Source organism: Pseudopodoces humilis, chromosome 29 (assembly GCF_049639895.1).
Source record: "Pseudopodoces humilis isolate 2021_Gansu_Grassland_sample_001 chromosome 29, ASM4963989v1, whole genome shotgun sequence".
NCBI lineage: Eukaryota > Metazoa > Chordata > Aves > Passeriformes > Paridae > Pseudopodoces > Pseudopodoces humilis.
Window position 1 is genome coordinate 2,484,960 of NC_142228.1, and position 20,365 is coordinate 2,505,324.

At 43.7% G+C, this 20,365-nt stretch overlaps 2 protein-coding genes across 2 annotated transcripts; both read right to left on the reverse strand.

Moving 5' to 3' along the window:
• Positions 1-1,874: 1,874 nt before the first annotated feature.
• On the reverse strand, positions 1,875-11,910 carry LOC102112963 (keratin, type I cytoskeletal 23). The gene is made up of 8 exons (XM_005531440.2): positions 11,468-11,910; positions 7,975-8,057; positions 6,458-6,614; positions 4,809-4,970; positions 4,591-4,716; positions 3,634-3,854; positions 2,937-2,962; positions 1,875-2,363 (listed from the first exon to the last, which is right to left on the reverse strand). Exons 1-8 carry the CDS (start codon positions 11,879-11,881, stop codon positions 2,260-2,262), a joined length of 1,293 nt encoding a protein of 430 aa, XP_005531497.2. The 5' UTR covers positions 11,882-11,910; the 3' UTR covers positions 1,875-2,259.
• Positions 11,911-15,464: 3,554 nt separating this feature from the next.
• LOC102113149 (keratin, type I cytoskeletal 19-like) lies at positions 15,465-20,237 on the reverse strand. Its single transcript, XM_005531441.3, has 8 exons — positions 19,710-20,237; positions 19,123-19,205; positions 18,158-18,314; positions 17,712-17,873; positions 17,447-17,572; positions 17,089-17,309; positions 16,238-16,263; positions 15,465-15,731 (listed from the first exon to the last, which is right to left on the reverse strand). Exons 1-8 carry the CDS (start codon positions 20,235-20,237, stop codon positions 15,658-15,660), a joined length of 1,377 nt encoding a protein of 458 aa, XP_005531498.1. The 3' UTR covers positions 15,465-15,657.
• Positions 20,238-20,365: the final 128 nt, after the last annotated feature.

Below are 20,365 nucleotides of genomic sequence, written 5' to 3' on the forward strand. Positions count from 1 at the left end.
ATTTAGGGTGCAGACCCACCCTAAATATATTTAGGAATGCATAGCTTATCTACCAGAGCACAAATTCAGAGGTAATGAGTAACCACCAGATACCGGGCACACATGGCTGGTGACACGGTGTCACGAGGTGTTCAACAGAAAGGAGATCTACAGTTGTACAGAGCAATCTGAAGCTGTGAAAGATTCTCCAGAAATAAGCAGTTTTTTCCAGAAACAAACAGAATATGGTGTAATGCTTATTTGTATGTTTAAGGACTAATTGTGAACATGGTGCTGTGAGCTGTAGTGGTGGAGTGGAGTGGGAATTCTGCTGCATCTCAGCAGAGGAGAACAGGAATTCTGCTGCCTCTTATCCAGCCCCTCTCAGACCACAGCTGAGCGTGACACAAAGCATGGGGAGCGGGTGTCACCTCTGCGTGGTGAGGGGACACCAGGGCAGAGTAAAGCCAGAGACTTGCTCGGGAATGTGAAATAAGGGCAGGCATGTTCCATAAGGCACTTCAATTACTTGCTTTTCCTTCTTTCTTGTAGTTCAGCACAATAACCCAGCACAAAGCACATACTTTCCTTTGATGTAGAAATAAGGGGCTACTTAGAAGTTTTTATACTTATTTGTGTCACAGCAATGTGGCTCAGCTATGTAAATCTGATAAATGAACATATCTTTAAATAACACAGAAAAGAAGACCACATTTTGTCCAGATGCTGCAAACACCAGGTCTGGCTTGTTAGATCTGGTAAGCCATAAGGAAGGACACTCTTAATTAGCCAGGAGTTACTAATCCTGTAGTACAAGTTTTACCCAGTTTAAAGAAACCATTAGGTAATCCATCCAATGCTTTTGGGATCTCTTTGTGCAACAAGGGTGGAGAGCTGGGCTGCGGGGGGCAAGGGGGGATCAGGAACTGGTTGGAACATGCCAGTAGCAGAACACAGTATGACAGAAGTGGACTTTGTTCAGTTTAATCTGCATTTCCTTTGAGATTTCCCCTTTCCTTTGTGAGCCCTGTTTAAAAGCAAGGCAGGTAGCAGGAGCCCTTTTGTGAGAGTCCATGGTGCGTGGGGATGACAGAACACGATGACAATGTCGCTCATGAATGCGAGACTGCCCTGGACACGCAGACGGTGACTTTGGAATGCAAATCCCTGACACACTCATTATATTCCATTTGGTCTCTCTTCCTTCTGCCTTACACTCTTCCTCATCTAAACATCCTAATGGTTTTTCTCTTTTCCTTGCCCAGATTTTATCTTTGCATAGCTCTATTGCTGTCAGGGTCTGCTGCTGACTCGGGCATGAGAAAGGGAGAAAGACTGAGTTTGTCTAAGGCTGACAGCTCTCCCTGATGTTAACATGCACTGTAAACATCAGTCTGGCCTGACTGCAGAACCCTTGACAGAGACAGTGAACATTAATTTGAGACCAAATAACTGAGATGGTTTTTTGAATTACCTGGGTCATCAAGAAAAAATGAGTGTCTGGAAAAGTACTTACAGGCTCTGAGGGAAAGTGAGTAAAGACAGTGCTAGAAAATTTCTCTCAAACTGAAGAATAAAGAAACTTTTCTGGGGGACTATTTTTAGTAAAGTGAGTTTGCAACACTCCTACTCATAATGCAGTTTTAAATGGTGACATTGATAAGTTGCATGTAGGGAAGTTGAATAGTTTTGCTCATGTAAATGTCACTGTAACTTGTGTCTCCTCTTTTCTTTTTTGTGTTCTTCCAGTGTTGTCCATTCTGAAATGATGAGGCTTTGGCTGTCCTGACCCACGTCAGTGACACTGCCACAGTGGACTGGGCATATGTAAGGGAAAGCAAAATCAGATATTCCAAGGACCAGAACAAGTGATGGATAAAAATTTATTTGCTGCAGTGAGGTATATGATGAGAGACATAAGACCAGGAAAAAAGTTGAGAGATTATTCCCCTTAAATTACAGCTAATTTGCAGAGAGATAACTGAATCCCAGATGGATATTCCTGCCCTGGGGAGATGTGCATAATACATCTGTCGCTAGCTCAGCCAGTCACTTTAATTCAACAGCTTTTCTTCAGCATTTTGGTGACTAAAAGCTCTTTAAACTACCAATGCCAGCTATACCCAGCTCTGTGTGGCAGTGTTAGGCTGCAGATCATTTGAGAAGTGCGTTCCCTACAGGATCCCTGTTTGACACACGGGGAGCCAGCCCACGGCACGCTGTTCCCAGAGGGGCTGTGGGAGCTGCTGCTGGGGGAGCCGAGGTTGGCAGAGCTTTCCTTCAGGCTTGTGGGGGCAGCTCGTTGATGGTGGAGGACACCACCTCCCCGTTCACGCTGTCGTGGACAATCGCTTTCAGCTTTCGGTTGCTCAGCCCAGAGTGTTCTGAAAGAAAAGAAAGTTTAATTATCCAAGGAGCAATGCTGAGACAGAGTGATGCAGGGAAAGCCTCATTTAGTCATTTGCCTGCTGCCTCCTCAACAAAGTTTTCTCTACATGTTTTCCTTCAAGTCAATGTTTGTTATTCTCTGTGTGAAATGTGCTGCCAGAAAGTCACCCTGGGTCTGGTCCAGGTCAGGGCAAATGAATAACGCAGGGACAGCCCAGCCAATGCAAATCAGCAGATTATCCTGGATGTCTGCAGGTCATGCCCATGCCATAATATGAGTTTCCAGACATGCAGATTTTTGGTTTGCTCTCAGGCCCTAATGCTGTTTTAGTCACCCAGTGGAGTCTCCTTGCCTCCTCATATCCCAGGAAAGCTTTAGTCTGGAGCCTGAGCTGTGGCCACGTGTGTGACTGACATGGGCAGGCACAGCCCGGTGGACTCTGCAGTGAGCCTGCCATGCACACTTTCCACACTTCACTCAAGTGAGGTTAAAATTGCCCTGAGTAAAATTTGATTGGAAATGACAGTAATTAAGAGTCACTTCAAAGAACAAAGTAAAGAACTTTTACCTTTAGTTTCAGATTTTCTTGCTGTCCTGTGAAGATAATGAAAGAGAGAGAAAATAATGTTACACTAATTTAAAGAAGTTATTTATCCCCTTCTCACTGTTTCTAAGGAGACTTTATCCCACTATGAGATAAAATTAAAAAAAAAAAAAAAAGAAGGAAAAAGAATGATGCTTTTATACCATGTGAGCTTTCCCTTTGATAGATATTGTCACTGGAAGCCATCCCTGGGCACATTCACTACTGCTCCCAGGGACAGGTGGGAGAATGAACCAATGTGTTCTTGTTGAACCCAGTTTGGTTTCTGACAAATACCCTCACACTTGGGACCACTCTGTCCTGCCTGCCTGAGAGTACTGGTTCTAAAGGCTGATAATCTTCTTTTTTTGACTTCATACAAATCAGATGAGAGGATAAAAATGAGACCAGTGTTCTCCTATGATGAGATGGCCATGCTGTGGGAGTGGAGAATTTGATTCTTTTTTTAATAAAAAGTTATATTAATTTAGGTAATCCAAATTACATGGATACCAGTGTCTCTAAGTGGCTCCATCTTTTTATTATGATCCGTCACATTAAAATACCAACCCTTGATGTAGTATGGGACTCACAAGCTTTGATTAAGCATAAACAAACAAACAAATAAATAATCCAAATATGAGGACTCTCATCTGTTCCAGTCAGGGCAGCTCTGCCTTACCCGTCAGCATTCCCTTCCAGCAGCAGGCGGTATGTGGAAATTTCCTTTTCCAGGCGCGTTTTGATCCCAAGAAGAACCTTATATTGGTTATTTTGCTGCTTCATGTCACGACGAGCTTGGCTCAGCTCTTCCTCACATCTGGAGATGATCTGCTGCATATTTTGAAGCGCAGCAGCGTAGTAATTCCGAGTGTCAGCCAAGGTGTCTTCCAGCATGTGTTTCTGACGGGGCAGATAATACCAAGACCATGATTATTATTTATGTGGTAGATACAACACAGAAATACCAGCAAATTTGGTCTCTAGCTAGAAGATTGCAAAATTAAGGCTGTGGTAATTTAAATACTTATGCATTTGCATAACTATTCTTGTGAAGGCAGCAGAACCACAAAGCTGTGCCGTGTGTGCATGAGAAGCAAAACCGAGTCGTTTATCCCTGCCATATCCGTTCTGCTCAAAGCTCTGCTCCTGAGACTGTTTTCTGTCCTGTCCCTTCTGCATGAACTGCCCAGAATTGCTCCAGTCTCCAGGTCTCGGGGATGTGAGCTTTAACCCATGTAAGAGCTATGTAATATTTGTGAAAGTTCCCCACCAATTTTTCACAGTTTGTGTATTTCATGCCTGATAACAGGGCTTGTAAATATGATCTTTGCATTATTTGTGTTACTGTTTATTGTCTGGACACATTTTCTTTCTAGACCTGGAGTCAGCTATCCCTCCTTCTCCACTTTTTCTCCTCATATTCTGTCGTATGAAGAGACATAAATTTTTCACTTCCTGGTGATGGTTTCTGAATCTATTTTGCATATTTTGGCAAAGTCAAGCATGATCTGAATTCCAATTTCCCTCATACTTTAACAACTGCAATAAAGTTATGCTAGGCTCTGGATTTAAATGGAGAATTGGTCCATGAAAACTTCTGAGTGTGTGAGCAGCCCAAGATGTCTGCAGCAGATACCTTACTAATCTGTGCCTGCAGCTCGATGTCCAGGGACTGCAAAGTTCTCCTTAACTCCTTGATCTCGTTCTCGTTGCGCTGGATCTGCTCGGGATTAGGGGTTGCTGCCAGGGACATTGCTGCACTCTGTGGAGCAGAAGCAAGAGAAAAGCTCACAGACTCTGGTCAGACAGCTACAGCCATGGGGGGCTTGGGAATGAGCAGGGAATAGCTGTTACCTGTTCTTTGTACCAATTATCCAGGCTTTGACGATTCTTTTCAATTATGGCTTCATAATCTTCTCTTATTTCTGCCAGAATCTTGCCTAAATCTGCAGGAGGTGCCGCGTTTACTTTTACATTGACTTTGAAGTCTTGTGAGGAGCGATTGGCTTCCATATCCTGTTCATGTGTTAGCAGAGGGAACATGCAAACTCGTTTATGGAAGTAGAAAGTTTTCAGAGAGACACCAAATCCCAGAGAGGTTTGGGGGGTAATTGTTATATATACATTAAGCTAATATTATTTTAAAAATTTATATATTGATAATACTGATGTATTTGTAATACATCATGATGTAATGTTCTGATGTAACTTAAACCAGTGACATAGGTGCTTCTGTGGCAGAATTCAATAAAAAACATGTGAGAAGATCTTTTCATAGAATGTTTCTGGAAGAAATGGACTCAGTGAAGAAGCACTGCCATCTTTTATTTATTTATCTATTAGAAACCCAAAACCTTGATGAAAATCTAACAGTAATTTCATCTTTCTTACCCTTTATGTTAATATTTATGGAACTATAACTAAGTTTACAGGAGAGTAATGTAAAAGTTCTATGTAATTGTTAAAGGAATAATTGGATTAAAGCATATAATTACTGTGTAAACAACATAATTACAGGACCAGTTGGGCAGGTAGGGTAGCATTCCTTTCAGTGTAGCACAGCCTTCTGTGCCTGGTACCATTTTCAAAGCACCCAGGCAAAGGAGCCTTTCGGGGTATGACATCACGGAATGCGGATCAGCTGGACACAGGGATGGCTCTGCTGGTCCCCTGTGTCCAAGAACTCTCCTGGGCTGGAAGGGGGTCAGCCAAAGGCAGCTGCACCTACCACTGTGCAACCCCTGTGTTTCATTCTCAGCTTTAATAAGCCACAGACACTGAGCAGGACGTTTAGTCTGGTGTTAGGTAATAGCTGCAAACACCAGATCAAGCGAAACCAGCATGTTTCAAGCAGTGGAATTATAAATGTGGGAATAACAGAGAGCACTGAGTATAGCTCTGGAGAATTCAGAGTAGTGTGGCTTTTGAGAATTATCTAATTGCTGTGCTTAGGATTTTGCAAGAATGAGTAATTTTGCCTGACTTCACCAGCCATTCTTTTTAATTTTGATCCTTCAAGAATTTGAGATCTGTTTTGCTCAGGTCAGCCTGTTCTGGGTAATGCTGCTTGAGTTTAGTGGGGGTGGACAAGGGGGGCCTAAAGAGATCCCTTCCAACCCTCAACGCCTCCATGCTTCTGTGAGTAAGGGAAATTATATATTCAGAACCGAGGAAAAAGTCTGTGATGACTAAAACCCGGCAGCACTCTGTGTATTTATATCTAAATCTTTCTGAGAACATTTCTGTCCAATATGTCAGTTATTATTAGCTATCTGTGACAGATGGGTGGGAGAGACTCCAGCAATCTGTTCTCTCTGAAACCCCAGTGTAATTGGTAAAGCAGACACAGACTTTTTGCCTCACTTGACTCTCATTGGCTGCCTCAGAAACAGGATTAGGTCCTGAATCATCAATCCCACTTACAGATTGTGGGTCTTACTCAGTTAATTGCATGGTAGTAAAGATTTGTGTGATAGGATTTTACCAAGTGGAACTTTTTCTACCTCCTCATGGTCTTTCCTCCTGAGGATGTGCTCTTCTCTCAAGCCTTCAATTTCCATTTCCAGATCTGTGGTAATAATGGTCATGCCATCGAGCTCCTTCCGCAGGTTCTCCACATCCAGCTGCACTCCCTGCCTGCGACACTTCTCTGCTTCATATCTTTATGAGGGAAGAGAAGACACAACGTGCGTGTTGAGAACTGCCCGATTCAGGCTCTTGTATAAGGAGAAGTAGACTTGCTTAGTCTGTGTAGGGAACTAGAGAGAACAAACAACCAAAGAAACCAATTCTGTTTCTAACATATGTTATTAAATATTTTTGAATAGTCTTAACAATAAAATTAGTTTTCTTAGTTTTGTATTTCACTTTCCTTTCTCCCTTGTAACTCCTCCTATAAGGCAGGAAATAAAATTTCTTTTTTTCACTTCCCTTTTTGCATGTTAACCTTCACCAGGTTGTGAAAGCTTTGAGAATACAATTCTCTAAAAGGAGTATCAGCAAGCACTGATTGCTGTAGTTTATCCAAAATGGTAACTTTTGAGTCCTTCAGAAAAAAAAGAAAAATGTGATGGAAGCCAGTTACTAATATTCCTCTCTAACCTCTTCCAGTGTCTGTAGTAAGTCAAAAGCACAGAGATGCTGCTGTGATACCCTTGGGCATGGGAAACACTTGCTCCTCAGCATCTCTCCCTTTGCTCCATATTTTTTGGGTTCTATTGGTGTTCTCCATTCACTCAATAAACTCAGCCTGAATCCCATCCCTCAAATGGTTCCACTGGTTCCTTTTGTGACACTGCTGACTGATAATGAAAGGCTGGCAGTGCTCAAGGTTTCCAAGTTTGTCACAATATTACCAAAAGCTGAGATATTTTTTTATAGCTGATCACTAACTGCTTGAAATAAGACAAATCTTCCTGCTTCCTAAGAAGTCTTAGAGAATTGTCAAATCCTTTCCATTGGAAAGACCTGCCTGAAAGTGTTCTGTACAAACATTTTGTCTTTTTGGTTGATGTGAAAACTCTTTTTCAATGTGCTGAGAATCAGACTGTGCTGGGAGCCAGTGATGCACCGGCTCAGTTACTGTGCACAATGCACGGGACTCCAAAGCAGAAGCTCCACAAGGACAGGTGTTCCCTGCAGAGCTGGACAGAAGAGGTGATAAGTCCAGGAAATAGATTTGGGCTGGACTAGGAAGTGCAGTGCTTAGAGGGGATAATTTGTAATCCCAGATGACAGTTTTAAGTGCCTTTTGTCACAAGTATCAAGTGTCTACTGTCAAACCTGCTCGTCAGGAACTGCTCTAAGTATCATAAACAGGGTGAGTCAAGGTTCTTCAGCAATCATTTGTGGGTTTTACATCCTTTGGGGTTTTTTTTTTCCCCTGTTCTACATTGTTTTTATTCATCCAGTATCAACAGAAAACCTCAGTAAAATCACTTCCCTATTGGATTAGCAAGAAAAAGTAATGTTTAGTTTAATCCTCTCTCAAATCTAATGAGGAAACCAAAGAAAAGCTTACTTGAGCCTGAAGTCTTCAGTTGCCATGTTAGCGTTATCAATTTGTAAAAGGATGCTGGCATTGGTGATCTTGCTATCCTCGATCTGGAAAACAGAGAATCCAGCAGGAGAGTTGGTGTTACCATGGGGTGACAGTAAATAATCTGTGCTGGTTTAGCCTCTTTGCTGCTCATAGCAAGCATCTAAATAGTGGAATTCCCATGCTAAGGAGACTATAGGAATAAAAGCAGTTCAGTTTCCTGATTCACCTAGGTGTTTTGCAATTTTTGTTCATAATCATACTGTACTTTTTTTCTTATTTTTTTGAGAGTATGAACCAGGAGGCATCATCTTATTCCTGGCCAGGTAGAAGATACGAATTTCATTACACAAACTTCATGGTCTGTTACAGAGTAACAGTCACTGCCTTCCTCTGGTTTTGAGACAGGATTCTGATCCTGTTCAGCACTGCTGACAAAGCTGCCTTGGGCATCTTTAGGGCAAATTTCAGTAAGAACCATTAAGCTGTGTCTGAGTACAATCAAAATACTGGGGTTAATGTTATGCTAAAAAGTAGCCTGTGCATGAACACCCCACTGAGCTTGTCTGGCATCTGGTTGTTGTGGTCAATTCATTTATGCACCTATAGCTGCTCTGAATCAACCAGCAGCACAGACTGATTGATTCAGGTGTCTGATTTTGCTTTGGGATTTGAAAATTGCCCTAAAAGCTGCAGGATGAAGCAGAATTTCATTCCTTTGATGCACTCAGCACGCATGGAAAGGCTCATGTGTCCCTGATAACCTGGAATAGCTTTTAACTATAGATCTGAATTTGAAAAGTTCAGTATTCTGTGCCAAATCTTTGAAGGAACTCCAACAGGAACTCATACATAATTATCAGGAAATCATAAATGCAGGGCATCGTGTCCTTTTCTAACACAGGAAAAAGAAGTGTGGTTGCCATCCCACCAGCTCCCTTCCCTCAGCATCCACAGAGCAAACCAAGGGGCACCGTGGCTGTACAGAAGTCATTTACGGAGCTCTCAATACCTTGGAGTAAATTTCCTACACCTCAATGAATCACAGAGAAACAAGGAAATGACAGAATTCTCCTGAAGTGTCAAAGGTTCACCTCTGTAGTGAAGAAGAAGGTGCTGTGGAATGTTTAACTAATCTGCTAACACACTGTGCATTCCTGTGCAATTAGCAGCACACCTCGGATACTGCCCTGGGACATGATCGAGGCCAGCTCAAGAACTATAACAATACCCTGAATGCATGGCTGCCTGGAATTTGGTGAGAGAGAAGAGGCAGTTCTTGAGTCCAGCCTTGGAGAATGTAGAAGGCAAGGAGAAAACAACATGAGTTCTTGAGCTTTGTGCCGTGTACAGAATTGCTGTGTGACTCTGTGAGATCCGAGCACTGGTCAGTGCTTTGCCCACTGCCGTGTGGCCCCAGTCACTCTGCAGCCAGCAAGGGATCTCACATGTGCCAGTTATTTCTTAGGTCACGTGGAATTCCTTACTGCATCCATTATGAACATGGCTGTGTCTCTAGTACCAGTCTGCAGACTGTCAGTATCATTAAGAACTCACACATTATTGTATAGGAAGCATTATTGTATAGGAAATAAACTCCAATTCCTTCTCAAAACAGGGATTTTCCAAGAAGGCTTCCTGCACTGATTTACCTCTCATGTCTCATGTCCTTTGTCCCTCCTGGAAGGCTCTGTAGATAACTTTGCTTATTTAATAGCACAAGGTGTTTGAATGAGACAGTTATCTGAAAAGCAGGTGCTATTTCATTGTGTATCTGGGTTAGGATAGAGTCAGGCTGGAGCAAGGCTTTTCCCAAAAGTTGTTGCTCCATCAGGTATTCATTTCATTCTATTCATCCTGAATTCAGGTATTTAGCGTGGTTAAAAATGTAGGACCCAAGTGATTATATGCCTCCAAGTTCAGACAGGCAGCATATCATAGACATCCTGGATTATTTGATATAGGACCCTAAATTTAGTCTAAATTTTATTTTAGGTGCTAAATTAGTTTCACCTTTTAAATTAACATTCAATTAATTTAATTATAGTTAATAATTAGATGCTATATTTTCACTCGTTTTACTGGCAGACGTGCTGCTAATTGCAAGATTTTATAGAGAAAGTAAAAATTCTGGGTTCAATCACTGAATTGTCACCTGTAATTGATCCTTTCCTGGCCTTTCCTTGCACATCCAGGGCAGCCACCAGCCTGCAGGTGTCTGTGGCCAGGGACAGCTGTTTAAGTGGTGAGTGTTAAATATAAATGGTTTGGTACAACCTATTCAAAAGTGAAGGCTTTACCCCAGTCAGCATCATGGTTTTATGCTTACTGTCTTCCTAAATCTTTCTGATTTACTAATTCCAAATTAACCTGAACACATATATATTCTTGATGAACAAGTTTGTATTTCTCTTTCTGCTGAAAAGGAAAGTGCCCAAGTGCCAGGTCTGGGGATGGTGACCTTTTTTTATCCTTAAAACAGAAATGAGTGATGGCAGGTCTGGCTTTCTCTACACAGGCTGTGGTCCGAGCACCTCATCTACTGCCTGGAGGCAACACTTTTAGCTGTGAGCTTCGAGTTTGATTAAGTCCTTGGCCCCAATCAGCAAAGATGTGAATTAACACAATTTCCAAGTCTTTTTAAAAAGAATTTCTCAGGATTTTGAGAATGCTAAGCAATTGTATTATAAGAAGTGGAGGGCAAATGACAACATTGCTTTTGGAAGAGCTTTGGGTTTTGCCCCATATGGGTATGTAAAGTTAATTACACTGATTAGTCACACAGATGGTTACAGTGCTAAGGATGTTCATTATGAATAGAGATTAATATTATGCTTAAATTTGAAGACACGTGAGTTTGGGAGATTGAAAGAGTTACTGTTGAACATTAATATTAACTACTGGCAGGAACCAGAAATTCTCCTTTTAATTATAGTGAAAACATCCACAAGGAATTTGTCACTGCTATTTTCTTAATTACAATGAAGTATTTTTCCATCTGATTACATAAGCTCATTGGTCCCAAAACTCCTGTAGTTTCATTGTCTGCTACCGCAGGAATCAAAGAGCTGGAATGCCCCAGTCTGTCTGGAGACAGCGGCAGGAGAGGGGCAGGCTCTGCACTTCTGCTTTGTAATTTGCTCAAGACCTGTGCAGTCAAAAAGACCAAGTTCTGCCAGCTGCAGTTACTCAAACCCCAGTTTCAGCACAGAAAGGAACACTTGGCAGCACAGGGATCCCTTTATTCTGCCAGTCTCTGCAGAATCGCCCTCGCCCCCTTCCAGCCTCTCTTGTGCTCAGTTTCCTCCTTGTAAACACAAAGAATGTTTATGCTCAGGTCCTGGAACTACCTTCCTGAGGATTTCTAACATTTCAAAGGTTTTATTTAACCTCTTTAAAAGAAAGCCATCAGCATAAAGGAGAAGCCCAATTCCTTAGAAGAGCACAGAATGACACAGTCCCAACTCTGACTTACCTGTCTTTGCATGTCAGTGACGTTTTGCTCGTACTGGTTGAAGTCATGCCTCTTTCCATGAGACTTTGTCCTGTGCCACTCTAGGATGCAGCTCTCCAGCTGAGCATTGGCTGCTTCCAAGGCACGGACCTTGTCCAGGTAGGCAGCCAAGCGCTCATTCAGGTTCTGCATAGTCTGTTTCTCATTCCCACCCAGGAAGATGCTTTCCCCATAGTGCTCGCTGAAGCTTCCCCAGGTTGTCCCTCCTGCAGCCAGCCAGAAGGGTCTGGCGGAGGAGAAGGAGGGATGTGTGCTGCTGGCACCATCATCTGCACTTGACGCTCTGTAAGAAGTTCCTTGCTGGGCCAAACCACACCCTGAACTACCCCTGAGGGACCCAGAAAAAAACTGGAAAGGGCCTTGGCTGGTGCTCATGCTTAGCTCTGTGTGAATCGAACCCCAGGTTTGGCTGCCTAGCACTGAGCAGCCTCTTCGCCTTCCCTGAGCAGCTTTATGCCTTTTCCTGTGGGAGTTTCCCTTCGATGAATGACTACAGCAACAAGATTGTGTCATCACGAAACGTGCTTCCTCTTGGTCAATTCTGAAGCATTTATGAGCCTGCACACTGTTGTTGTTTGGAATCAGCTACATACCGGGTTGCTTTCCTTTCGCTTGTTTGGGTTTTTTTTTCTTTTTCTTTTCATATGATAATAGTGAGGTGTGGCCAAAATCCGTAGGTGTGGAACAGGATCAGCTCTGCCTCAGACTTCTCTCTAACCCTGTAGTTAGTATGTTATGTTTTCCTGCTCATGAAGGGAATAAATGTGAAGCCAAGGCAGGGATGGGGCTCTGCAGATACTTTCTGTGGTAATTCTCAGGCTGTAGAATTGCAGCAGCCTTTGGATCCTCAAACCTTTGGATTCTCAAATGCAATGTGTCCTGTCAGCCATCAAACAGCTTAGCGGCCAAACAGCTTCAGCCTGTGGGAGACCTGAGGCTTTCATGTAGGCATCCAGCTTCTAAACTCAAAAAACTCCAGTCAGTAATGCCTAGCTGTTCCCTTCAGCTGCCCATTTCCAGGGGAAATACATGAGAATTGGATACTTTTCTACTATTTCTCATGATTTGAGGTGCAGTTCTGTTTCAGTGGTCTCAGTAGGCAGCAATGCAAAGATTTCTTGCTGTTCTTGTAATTAATAGCATTAATACTATTAAGATATTTATCTTTGCTATAGAAAATATTTACACTACAAGTTTCTAACAACATTCAAAAAATGCAAGTGATTATTTAAAGCTACCAGCCCTAAAAATTGACCTGGCAATCATGCAGAAATAGTCTTTCTCAACAGTCTCAGTAACTTTCTGTCAAACGGTATCCATCCAACCAGGAAAGGTGGGTGCAGTGTGCCTGTTGCAGATTGTCCTGTTCCTCATGTTGGTAGGGGTTGTAGACTGGGGAGTGGTCCTGTGGCAACTGCTGGGCTTAGTGGGTTTGCCTTGTCTCGTTCTAGTCCGTGGCTGAGGGATGAGATAGAGGAGGAAGATTTGGGAAGATGCAAGAAGCTGAGTGGGCACAGGCTCTCCCAGAAATGCTGCAGCTGGTTTCCTTATCTAGGTGAAGGCTTAACCCCTTCCCCAGGGTCTGCCCTGGCCCTGCTGCTCGTCCTGACTGGTGAGGTCAGGGAGACCCATGGAGCAGAGTAACACTGTCCTGGGAGAAACAGGAAGGGATGTGTTTTTCCCTGTTTGTTTCATTTGGAATGCTGCAGCAATAAGGAATTGTTGCACTCCAGCTTCCCGGGTACCTCCCTGCCTCATTCCTGACGGAGCAGGATTCGGGCTCCTCCTTGTGGCTCGGGCTTGGTTCTGCTCAACACCTGCTCCTTTTCCCCAGCTCTCTATACATTGAGCTTCTCTTTCTTTCTCAGACACTTCCTTCTGTAGAAATCCTGTCATTTCTTACTATTTGGGGAAAGAAATAATTGAAGATAGGCTTCTCCAGTGAGTACAAGGTTTAGCTATCCCCAAATATTCTGGTTACAGCCACTATCAGTAGCTGCAGTCTGGGTTCAGCCCTGCTGCTGGGGAGGGGGATGAGCTTGAAGCATCAGACGAAAACTGAGGCCCTAACTTGAAAAAAAACCCCAAATTATAATAGAACTGATGACATCCTGCAGATCTCACAAGAGATCAATTTCGGATTGACTTTTCAGTCTAGCAAGCTGGTGTCTATGAACTATCACACTGAGATGGAATTGCACATGGATGTACAGAATAGAACGTGAAATAAAATGAATCCTGTTTAACCTGAAATAACTTCATGGCATTCCCACCCTGCCTGGCAATGTGAGAGACCACAGAGACTCAGTCCTGAGAATATAATGGAATTACCACATCATGAAAACCAGAACTGTATTTTCTCTTGCAGTTAATCCAAAGTGCAGGTGATCTGGGACATGGGAAGTGCTTCCTCTGAAGCTCAGCCTTTCCAAACTGGAAGAGATGCCATGCAGTTTTGATCCACACATATTGAGGGTCAATGAAAAAGACCAAACAACTTACTTCAAAATCTGACACGACTCTTTGTCAGTCTACAATGCTGAATTTGGGCTTGATCACCTCTTTAATCCAGAACAGAGAATGGAAGTGACACTCGGAGTAAGGAAATAAACTGTTGTCAGCAGATGGCACCCTTGGATGGGGACTGCTCTGCTCCCTGGGAATGGGTGCTGCTCCACAGTCCTGGTTTGCTTCATCTGGGAATCATGCTTGTTTTACTGAATTGGAGCATGGGAAGAAAACTGAGCTGAATTTCTAGGCTGCAGTTTAAATACAGGCAGAATATTTTGACAATTACATTGTACAGATCAATATCCTGTAATAATCACTGAGTGACTCAACTCCTCCATCTGGAATACAAATGGATGGACAGCTGCCTGTGGCTGTAGGAATTCCCTCTCTTGCCGTTTGAGTGATACAAGCCACCAGGTTATGGATCAGGAAAAAATATAATTTATACAATTTGGTTTTCCTCTCTAGTGGATTGTGATGTTGCTTTGCTGCAGTTTGCCAGAACCTCTTCCAAAATGCTTCCAGTGGGAATGCCAGCAGGATGTGCATTTCTTACCAGCAGCACCAATGATCTCATAGCCAAACTGGTGATGCCAGCAGTGTATATTTCATTTTCTTAAATGTCATAAAATAGGAGACACAAAAATAGTGTCTCTAAGGAGCTTGGAAGGAAAACAAAATATGTAATTCTAGAAATTATATCATTTTTGCAGGTACTATCATGTGGATTGAATATCCAGCGATGGGGCTAAGGACGCCTTTTCCAAACATGTTATATAAGCAAAGTACAGCACTTGGGTAACTGCTTTGTGTGCTCCAGGGAATCACCATGCTCTCAAAGCTTTATCAGAATCCCTTCAGTTCCACTGGTGGGGGATGTGTAGCTGGGAGAAGGTGGTGTGGCTAAAACAGCAGGCACAGCAGTGACATGGGCTGGGGATGTTCTTTATGATGGATGAAAACCAAAACAGTTGCAGCAAACTCTGAGCAATTCATTTCACCTGGACTGTGCCTGCTGCTTCCTTAGGAGCTGAGGGAATTTGCCTTGGTGCTGCAGGCAATTCAGGAACACAAGTATATGCATTTTTTTTTCAGAGTTGCATTTTATTTGTGCATTAATTGCAGCCCTGTTGTGCCCTTGGAATTGAGAACAAAGATCTTAGGGATTTTTTTAAGTTATCTTCTCTGTTTAAAGTGATACCAGCTCCAGATAGCTGGCAGAATCTAATGGCACTTTATCTGTCCCTTCATTTCTGTCTTTATTATTATTTTTAAAGTTATTATTGTTATTTTTGTTGTTATTCCCAGAATATCCCCTGGTTGGGTTACAGCAGCCCATACTGGGAGGGTCTGTGGGCTGTGTGTGGCAGTGCCACAGTGGCTCAAAAAAACACCATTAGACTGGATTTATTTGCAGAAGCAGAACAGAAACTTTATTGTTGGGACACAATAGAGCACCAGCAGAAAACAAACTTGGCATCTCTGACCCAGCGAGCCAATGCTCATGTACAAAGGCAGAGCAAATCTAAGGAAAGACATTCTTGGATACATTCTTGTGATTTGGGGAAGCAAAAGGCTCTTTCAGCATTAGCCAGTGTGGAGGCTGCACTGGGTCCATGCAGGGATTCAGTATTTCTTTATTAGAATCTCCTGTCACGGGTAGATTTTCCATCATCTTCTGTGCCAGAACGAACTCTTCCACCAGCCCCATATACTGTTGTAGGGGGAATAAAAAAATTAAATAGGGAACAAAAAAAACAATAAGGCCCTGCCAAGACCCTGAGGAGCTGAACGATGAGGTTGTGTTTGTTTTTTTCTCACAAGATCTTTCACATAGCAAAGGCAGAACTGCCTTCACGTCTTATCCAGTTTCCCTCCTGGCCCTCCAGAAATCCAGAAACCCTTAGGAGTGCACATCAGATATGGATTTGGAAGTTTCTTATATGTTACGTGAATCAGCAGAGGAACTTAGGAATTTTTGGGAGACTTGAGTATTTTAGAATCCCATGAGCAGTTTATACAATCATTTGGGAAATCTACTGGGTTCAAAAATGCACATAAAATAAAGTATGATATTTTTGTCTCTACATGATACAGAACATGCTCATTGTGGGGAGAACGGAATCTGTGGTAGTAAGAAGAAATCCAAGGCTAAAAGGTTTATTTAATCCTATTTTGCCTGTTCATTTCAGCCCCTCATTAAATAAAAATGTTTCTTACCATCCTTGGGGTTCAGTCCTGACAACCTGTAGAGAAGAAATATTTGATTAATTACCATTCCTGACCCTGTTCCCTGAAACCATTGTACCATTTAGGAATTTAAATAAGCCAGGATTTAAACACGGCTGCTCTCAGTGGCTGCTTCTGGGGTGTGTTGTTACCAGAGGTGGTGTTAAGGTGCTTTCAGCTTTGAAATCCACCCCTATGTACTTGAGAGGGAATGGGAACAGTGGTCAGACCAGTTCCTTGTCCTGAGGTGTCTCCTTATACTGCTCCTCTCCTCAGAACACCTCTTCTACAAACTATGGAAGGAGCTGATTTATCCTCAGAAATCAAAAGTAATTCCATGTATTGTATAGATCAGATATGAGAAATGGGCATGAAAATGTAGATTTTACTGAAGTAAGCTGGAGTCTGTTCCAAGCTCTTTTCTAGCTGGGAATACTGGTGTGTGAGGATGAGTACTTTCACCTCTGTGCACAAATAGAGAAAACCAGAAGTTAAGAAATACTGGGAGCAGGTTTTTATGGGTTGTCTCAGGCTGAAGGCTCTAATTCCAGTGCAACCAAAGGATTGAGACATATATATGGGGCCTGGTGCCTTTTGTAATTCATCATGGTCAAAATGGTGGCATTTATATTTTCAAATCCTCCACATCCCTGATGTGCAGATTTAGCTTGAGTTACGGCAGCGCCGGGGACTTTGCCGGGCACCTGCTTTGCCATTTCCAAAGGCTGCGTGTGCAGGGAGCGTGACTGAGCACTCTGGAGTCAGCCTGGCAGCCACAGCTCCTGCTCCAGAGTGTGTTGTTACCCTTATCTGCTCGTCAGGACTGGGACAGAGTGACATACTGTGAGTCCTGGCCCTCCAGCAGCTGGCGGTACGTGGCAATCTCCTGCTCCAGGCGACTCTTGATGTCCATGAGCATTCTGTAGTCCTGGTTCTGGCGCTCCATGTCGCAGCGGAGCTCGCTCAGCTGCTCCTCCACGCTGGTGATGAGGGCCTGGATCTGAGCCAGCTGCGCGCAGTATCGGCCTTCTGTGTCCCGCAGGTTGGCCTCCAGCCCAGCTTTCTAAAGAGCAATAATGTCAGAGCAGGTTAGAATGAAGATTGTCCCATGGAGGGGGAGTTGAGGAGAGGTGAGACAGCGAGGGAGGAAGGGGACAGTGTGAGGCAGTGCCTTGTGGTGTGCTCGGGGCAGCTCCGTACCATGCTGAGCTGCGACTGGAGATCGATCTCCAGGCTCTGCAGGGTGCGGCGCAGCTCCGTGATCTCCGACTTGCTGGTCTGTATCTGCTGGGTGTGGGTGGCAACTTCACGGTTCAGCTCTTCTGTCTGAAAGGAATAACAACTGTAAAATCACATACAAATGTATAAAAAAAAATCAATCATTTTGAGAAAGGGAGGTAGGGACCTGCCAGGGTGGTAATGCTGAGGCAGTGCATTGCTGTGCTGTTCATTGGTGTGACCATACCTGAGTGAAGAACCACGCCTCAGCATCCTTACGGTTCTTCTCAGCCAGAGCTTCGTACTGTTCCCTCATCTCAGCAAGAACTCTGGTCAGGTCGATGCCAGGAACCGCATCCATTTCCACATTGACTGTTCCAGTCAGCTGGTTCGAGTACTCTTTCATTTCCTGCATGGGCAGAAGGCAGAGGACACGGAAAGATCAGCCTCTCTCCTCTCACACTCCTCCTGCCCCCAGCAATCCCTGCTGTGGTACACAGTACCTGTGCTATCAAGTATCACAGATGGAACACACATAAAGCATACATCACATTTTCTCTTTTGTTACACCAGCTTCCCTACTCTGTGAACTCACACAGGACACACGAACTTACATGTAACTTCCATGTATCATTTACAAGAGATAAATTCTAAAGGGGAGTTATCTCCTCCCTGCACTGTCAGGACTCTCACCTCTTCATGGTTCTTCTTCATATAAGCCAGCTCCTCTTTCAGTGTCTCAATCTGCATCTCCAGGTCGGCTCTGGACAGGGTCAGCTCATCCAGGACCCGGCGCAGGCCGTTGATGTCGGACTCCACGCTCTGGCGCAGGAACAGCTCGTTCTCATACCTGCAGTTCAAAAATGAAACAAGCAGTGGAACATGTCAGAGTTTGTATTCAGTAGAGCTATAAAATGATCACATATGGAAGGAACAGTGGACTGTAGATGAAAACATACAGATTTAGAAGTGTAAAAGCATTAAAGCTGTTTTTTCCGATATCCAGCCATGGCATAAGGAAGCACAGACAATGCCGTATGATTTTGTTCAAGGAGGATATGACATTTCACCTTGCAGAACCTAATAATGATTATCAGCATCAATAGAAACATTGTCACACAGGACAGGAGTTTTGCAGTGTCATCCCAGCTTTGGTGTGTAGGAAAGCACAGGTGGGCCAGGGCTGCCTGGGACACAGGAGGGAAGATGGAAACCTGCAGGTGTATTGCTGCAGGGAAGGCAGCTGCACATGGACCTTTATCATCTGATGTACTGCTGAGCTTGGGAGCTGGAAAAGCCCCACCTTACTCTAAATTTCAGACTCCAGAAGAAAACTGCTGCAGCCCCACAGCAATCTCTCCCTGCCACTCAGTTCTTTCTAAGTGAAAATTTCACCTATTCCTGCCTTCTTTCCCCTGTGATTCAGATTAGTAAAAACATTTGTGTATCACAGAGAAATGAAGACATGGGCTATAACTCATGCAAACAGCTCAGTGATCTGAATGCTGTGTTTTGTCAGGTTTATACTCTGAATTGGTCCTTCATCAATGGATTCTGCTTGCCTGGGTGTTTTGGTTCTGAAGTTACTAAAGAAAAATCTGTTTTGAGAGTGTGAAGACAAAGCAGAGTGAAGACAAACGTGCTCCAGGTGAACTTACTTCAGTCTAAAGTCGTCAGCAGCCAGTCTGGCATTGTCAATCTCCAGAATGACCCGGGAATTGTCAATGGTAGCAGCAAGGATCTGGAAATTAAGAAAGATGGAGAAAGGTTTCCATGAATGATGATATATATATGTAATATATATGATCTATATTCCATAAGCAAACCAGAGAGCTGTGGTACTCTCTGCAACATGGATTAGAACCATAATAGGGAAATATGTTTGTACAACACCTGATCTTATCTGTAGCCAGGAGAATTATCTTTCCAGCCTTTGAGGACTACCTGTCACTTTCTTTCCTATTTGATTCCTGAATAAATATGTTGGTAATTCTAAACACATTTTGCTGACTTTTACTGCAACCATCTTAGTTTCAACAAGCATCACATTGTCAGGGTAAGATATTTGGTGCTTAAATTGAGAAGAGACTATTCTTTTCTTCTAGAATGCTCAGGACCTCAATGTATTTGGGATGAGGGATTCACTAGTTCTTCTGTAATTATTCAATCTTATTTTAAAGACATAGAACATAAATTCCATAATTCTCTTGCCTTCTTATAACTCCTCTACATATGAATGTCATACCTTATCTCGGAGATCTTCAATTATCTTGTAATAATTGCTGTAGTCACGGGCAGGGCTGGTCGGAGCTTGTTTCTGGTACCAGTCTCTGATTTTCACTTCTAAATCTGAATTGGCCTCTTCCAGGGCTCGTACCTTGTCCAGGTACGAAGCCAGCCGGTCATTCAGGTTCTGCATGGTTATCTTCTCATTGCCAGAGAGGAGGCCATCGCCACCACCAAAGCCACCACCAAGGTCAAATCCTCCACCAAAGCCAGCACCGCCTCCAAAGCCAGAGCCCCCTCCAAAGCCACAGGCTGCCCCCCCTCCAAAGCCTCCTCCATAGCCCCCCCCAAAGCCATAGCCTCCTCCTGAAGAGGAGACGTACCTGGCCGAGGAGATGGAGACGCCGCGGCCGCCGGAGCCGCCGTGGATGCTCGGGGCCCGGCAGGCGCCTCCGGTGCGCACCGAGGACAGGCGACAGCTGCCGCCCCCGACACCCCCAATGCCACCCCCGCAGGTGGAGGAAGAGCTCAGGAAGGAAGTGGCCATGGCTGAGGCACGAGAAGGAGCAAAGGTCAGTTATGCAGTCTGGCAAGAGAAGACAGACTGTGCCTTCAACTGCCCTGGTGCCTCTTTTATATCCTCATGATCTCAGGTGTTGGGAGACAAACCCCACT

Coding starts and splice junctions, on each gene's coding strand:
- LOC102113149 (XM_005531441.3), bottom strand. CDS start 20,237: ATGGCCACTTCCTTCCTGAGCTCTTCCTCCACCTGCGGGGGTGGCATT. Junction 17,310..17,446: donor TCCAGTCGCAGCTCAGCATG/GTACGGAGCTGC, acceptor ATTGCTCTTTAG/AAAGCTGGGCTGGAGGCCAA. Junction 16,264..17,088: donor CTGGAGGGCCAGGACTCACA/GTATGTCACTCT, acceptor TCTTCTCTACAG/GTTGTCAGGACTGAACCCCA.
- LOC102112963 (XM_005531440.2), bottom strand. CDS start 11,881: ATGAGCACCAGCCAAGGCCCTTTCCAGTTTTTTTCTGGGTCCCTCAGG. Junction 4,717..4,808: donor ATAATTGGTACAAAGAACAG/GTAACAGCTATT, acceptor TCTGCTCCACAG/AGTGCAGCAATGTCCCTGGC. Junction 2,364..2,936: donor AAGAAAATCTGAAACTAAAG/GTAAAAGTTCTT, acceptor CTTTTCTTTCAG/AACACTCTGGGCTGAGCAAC.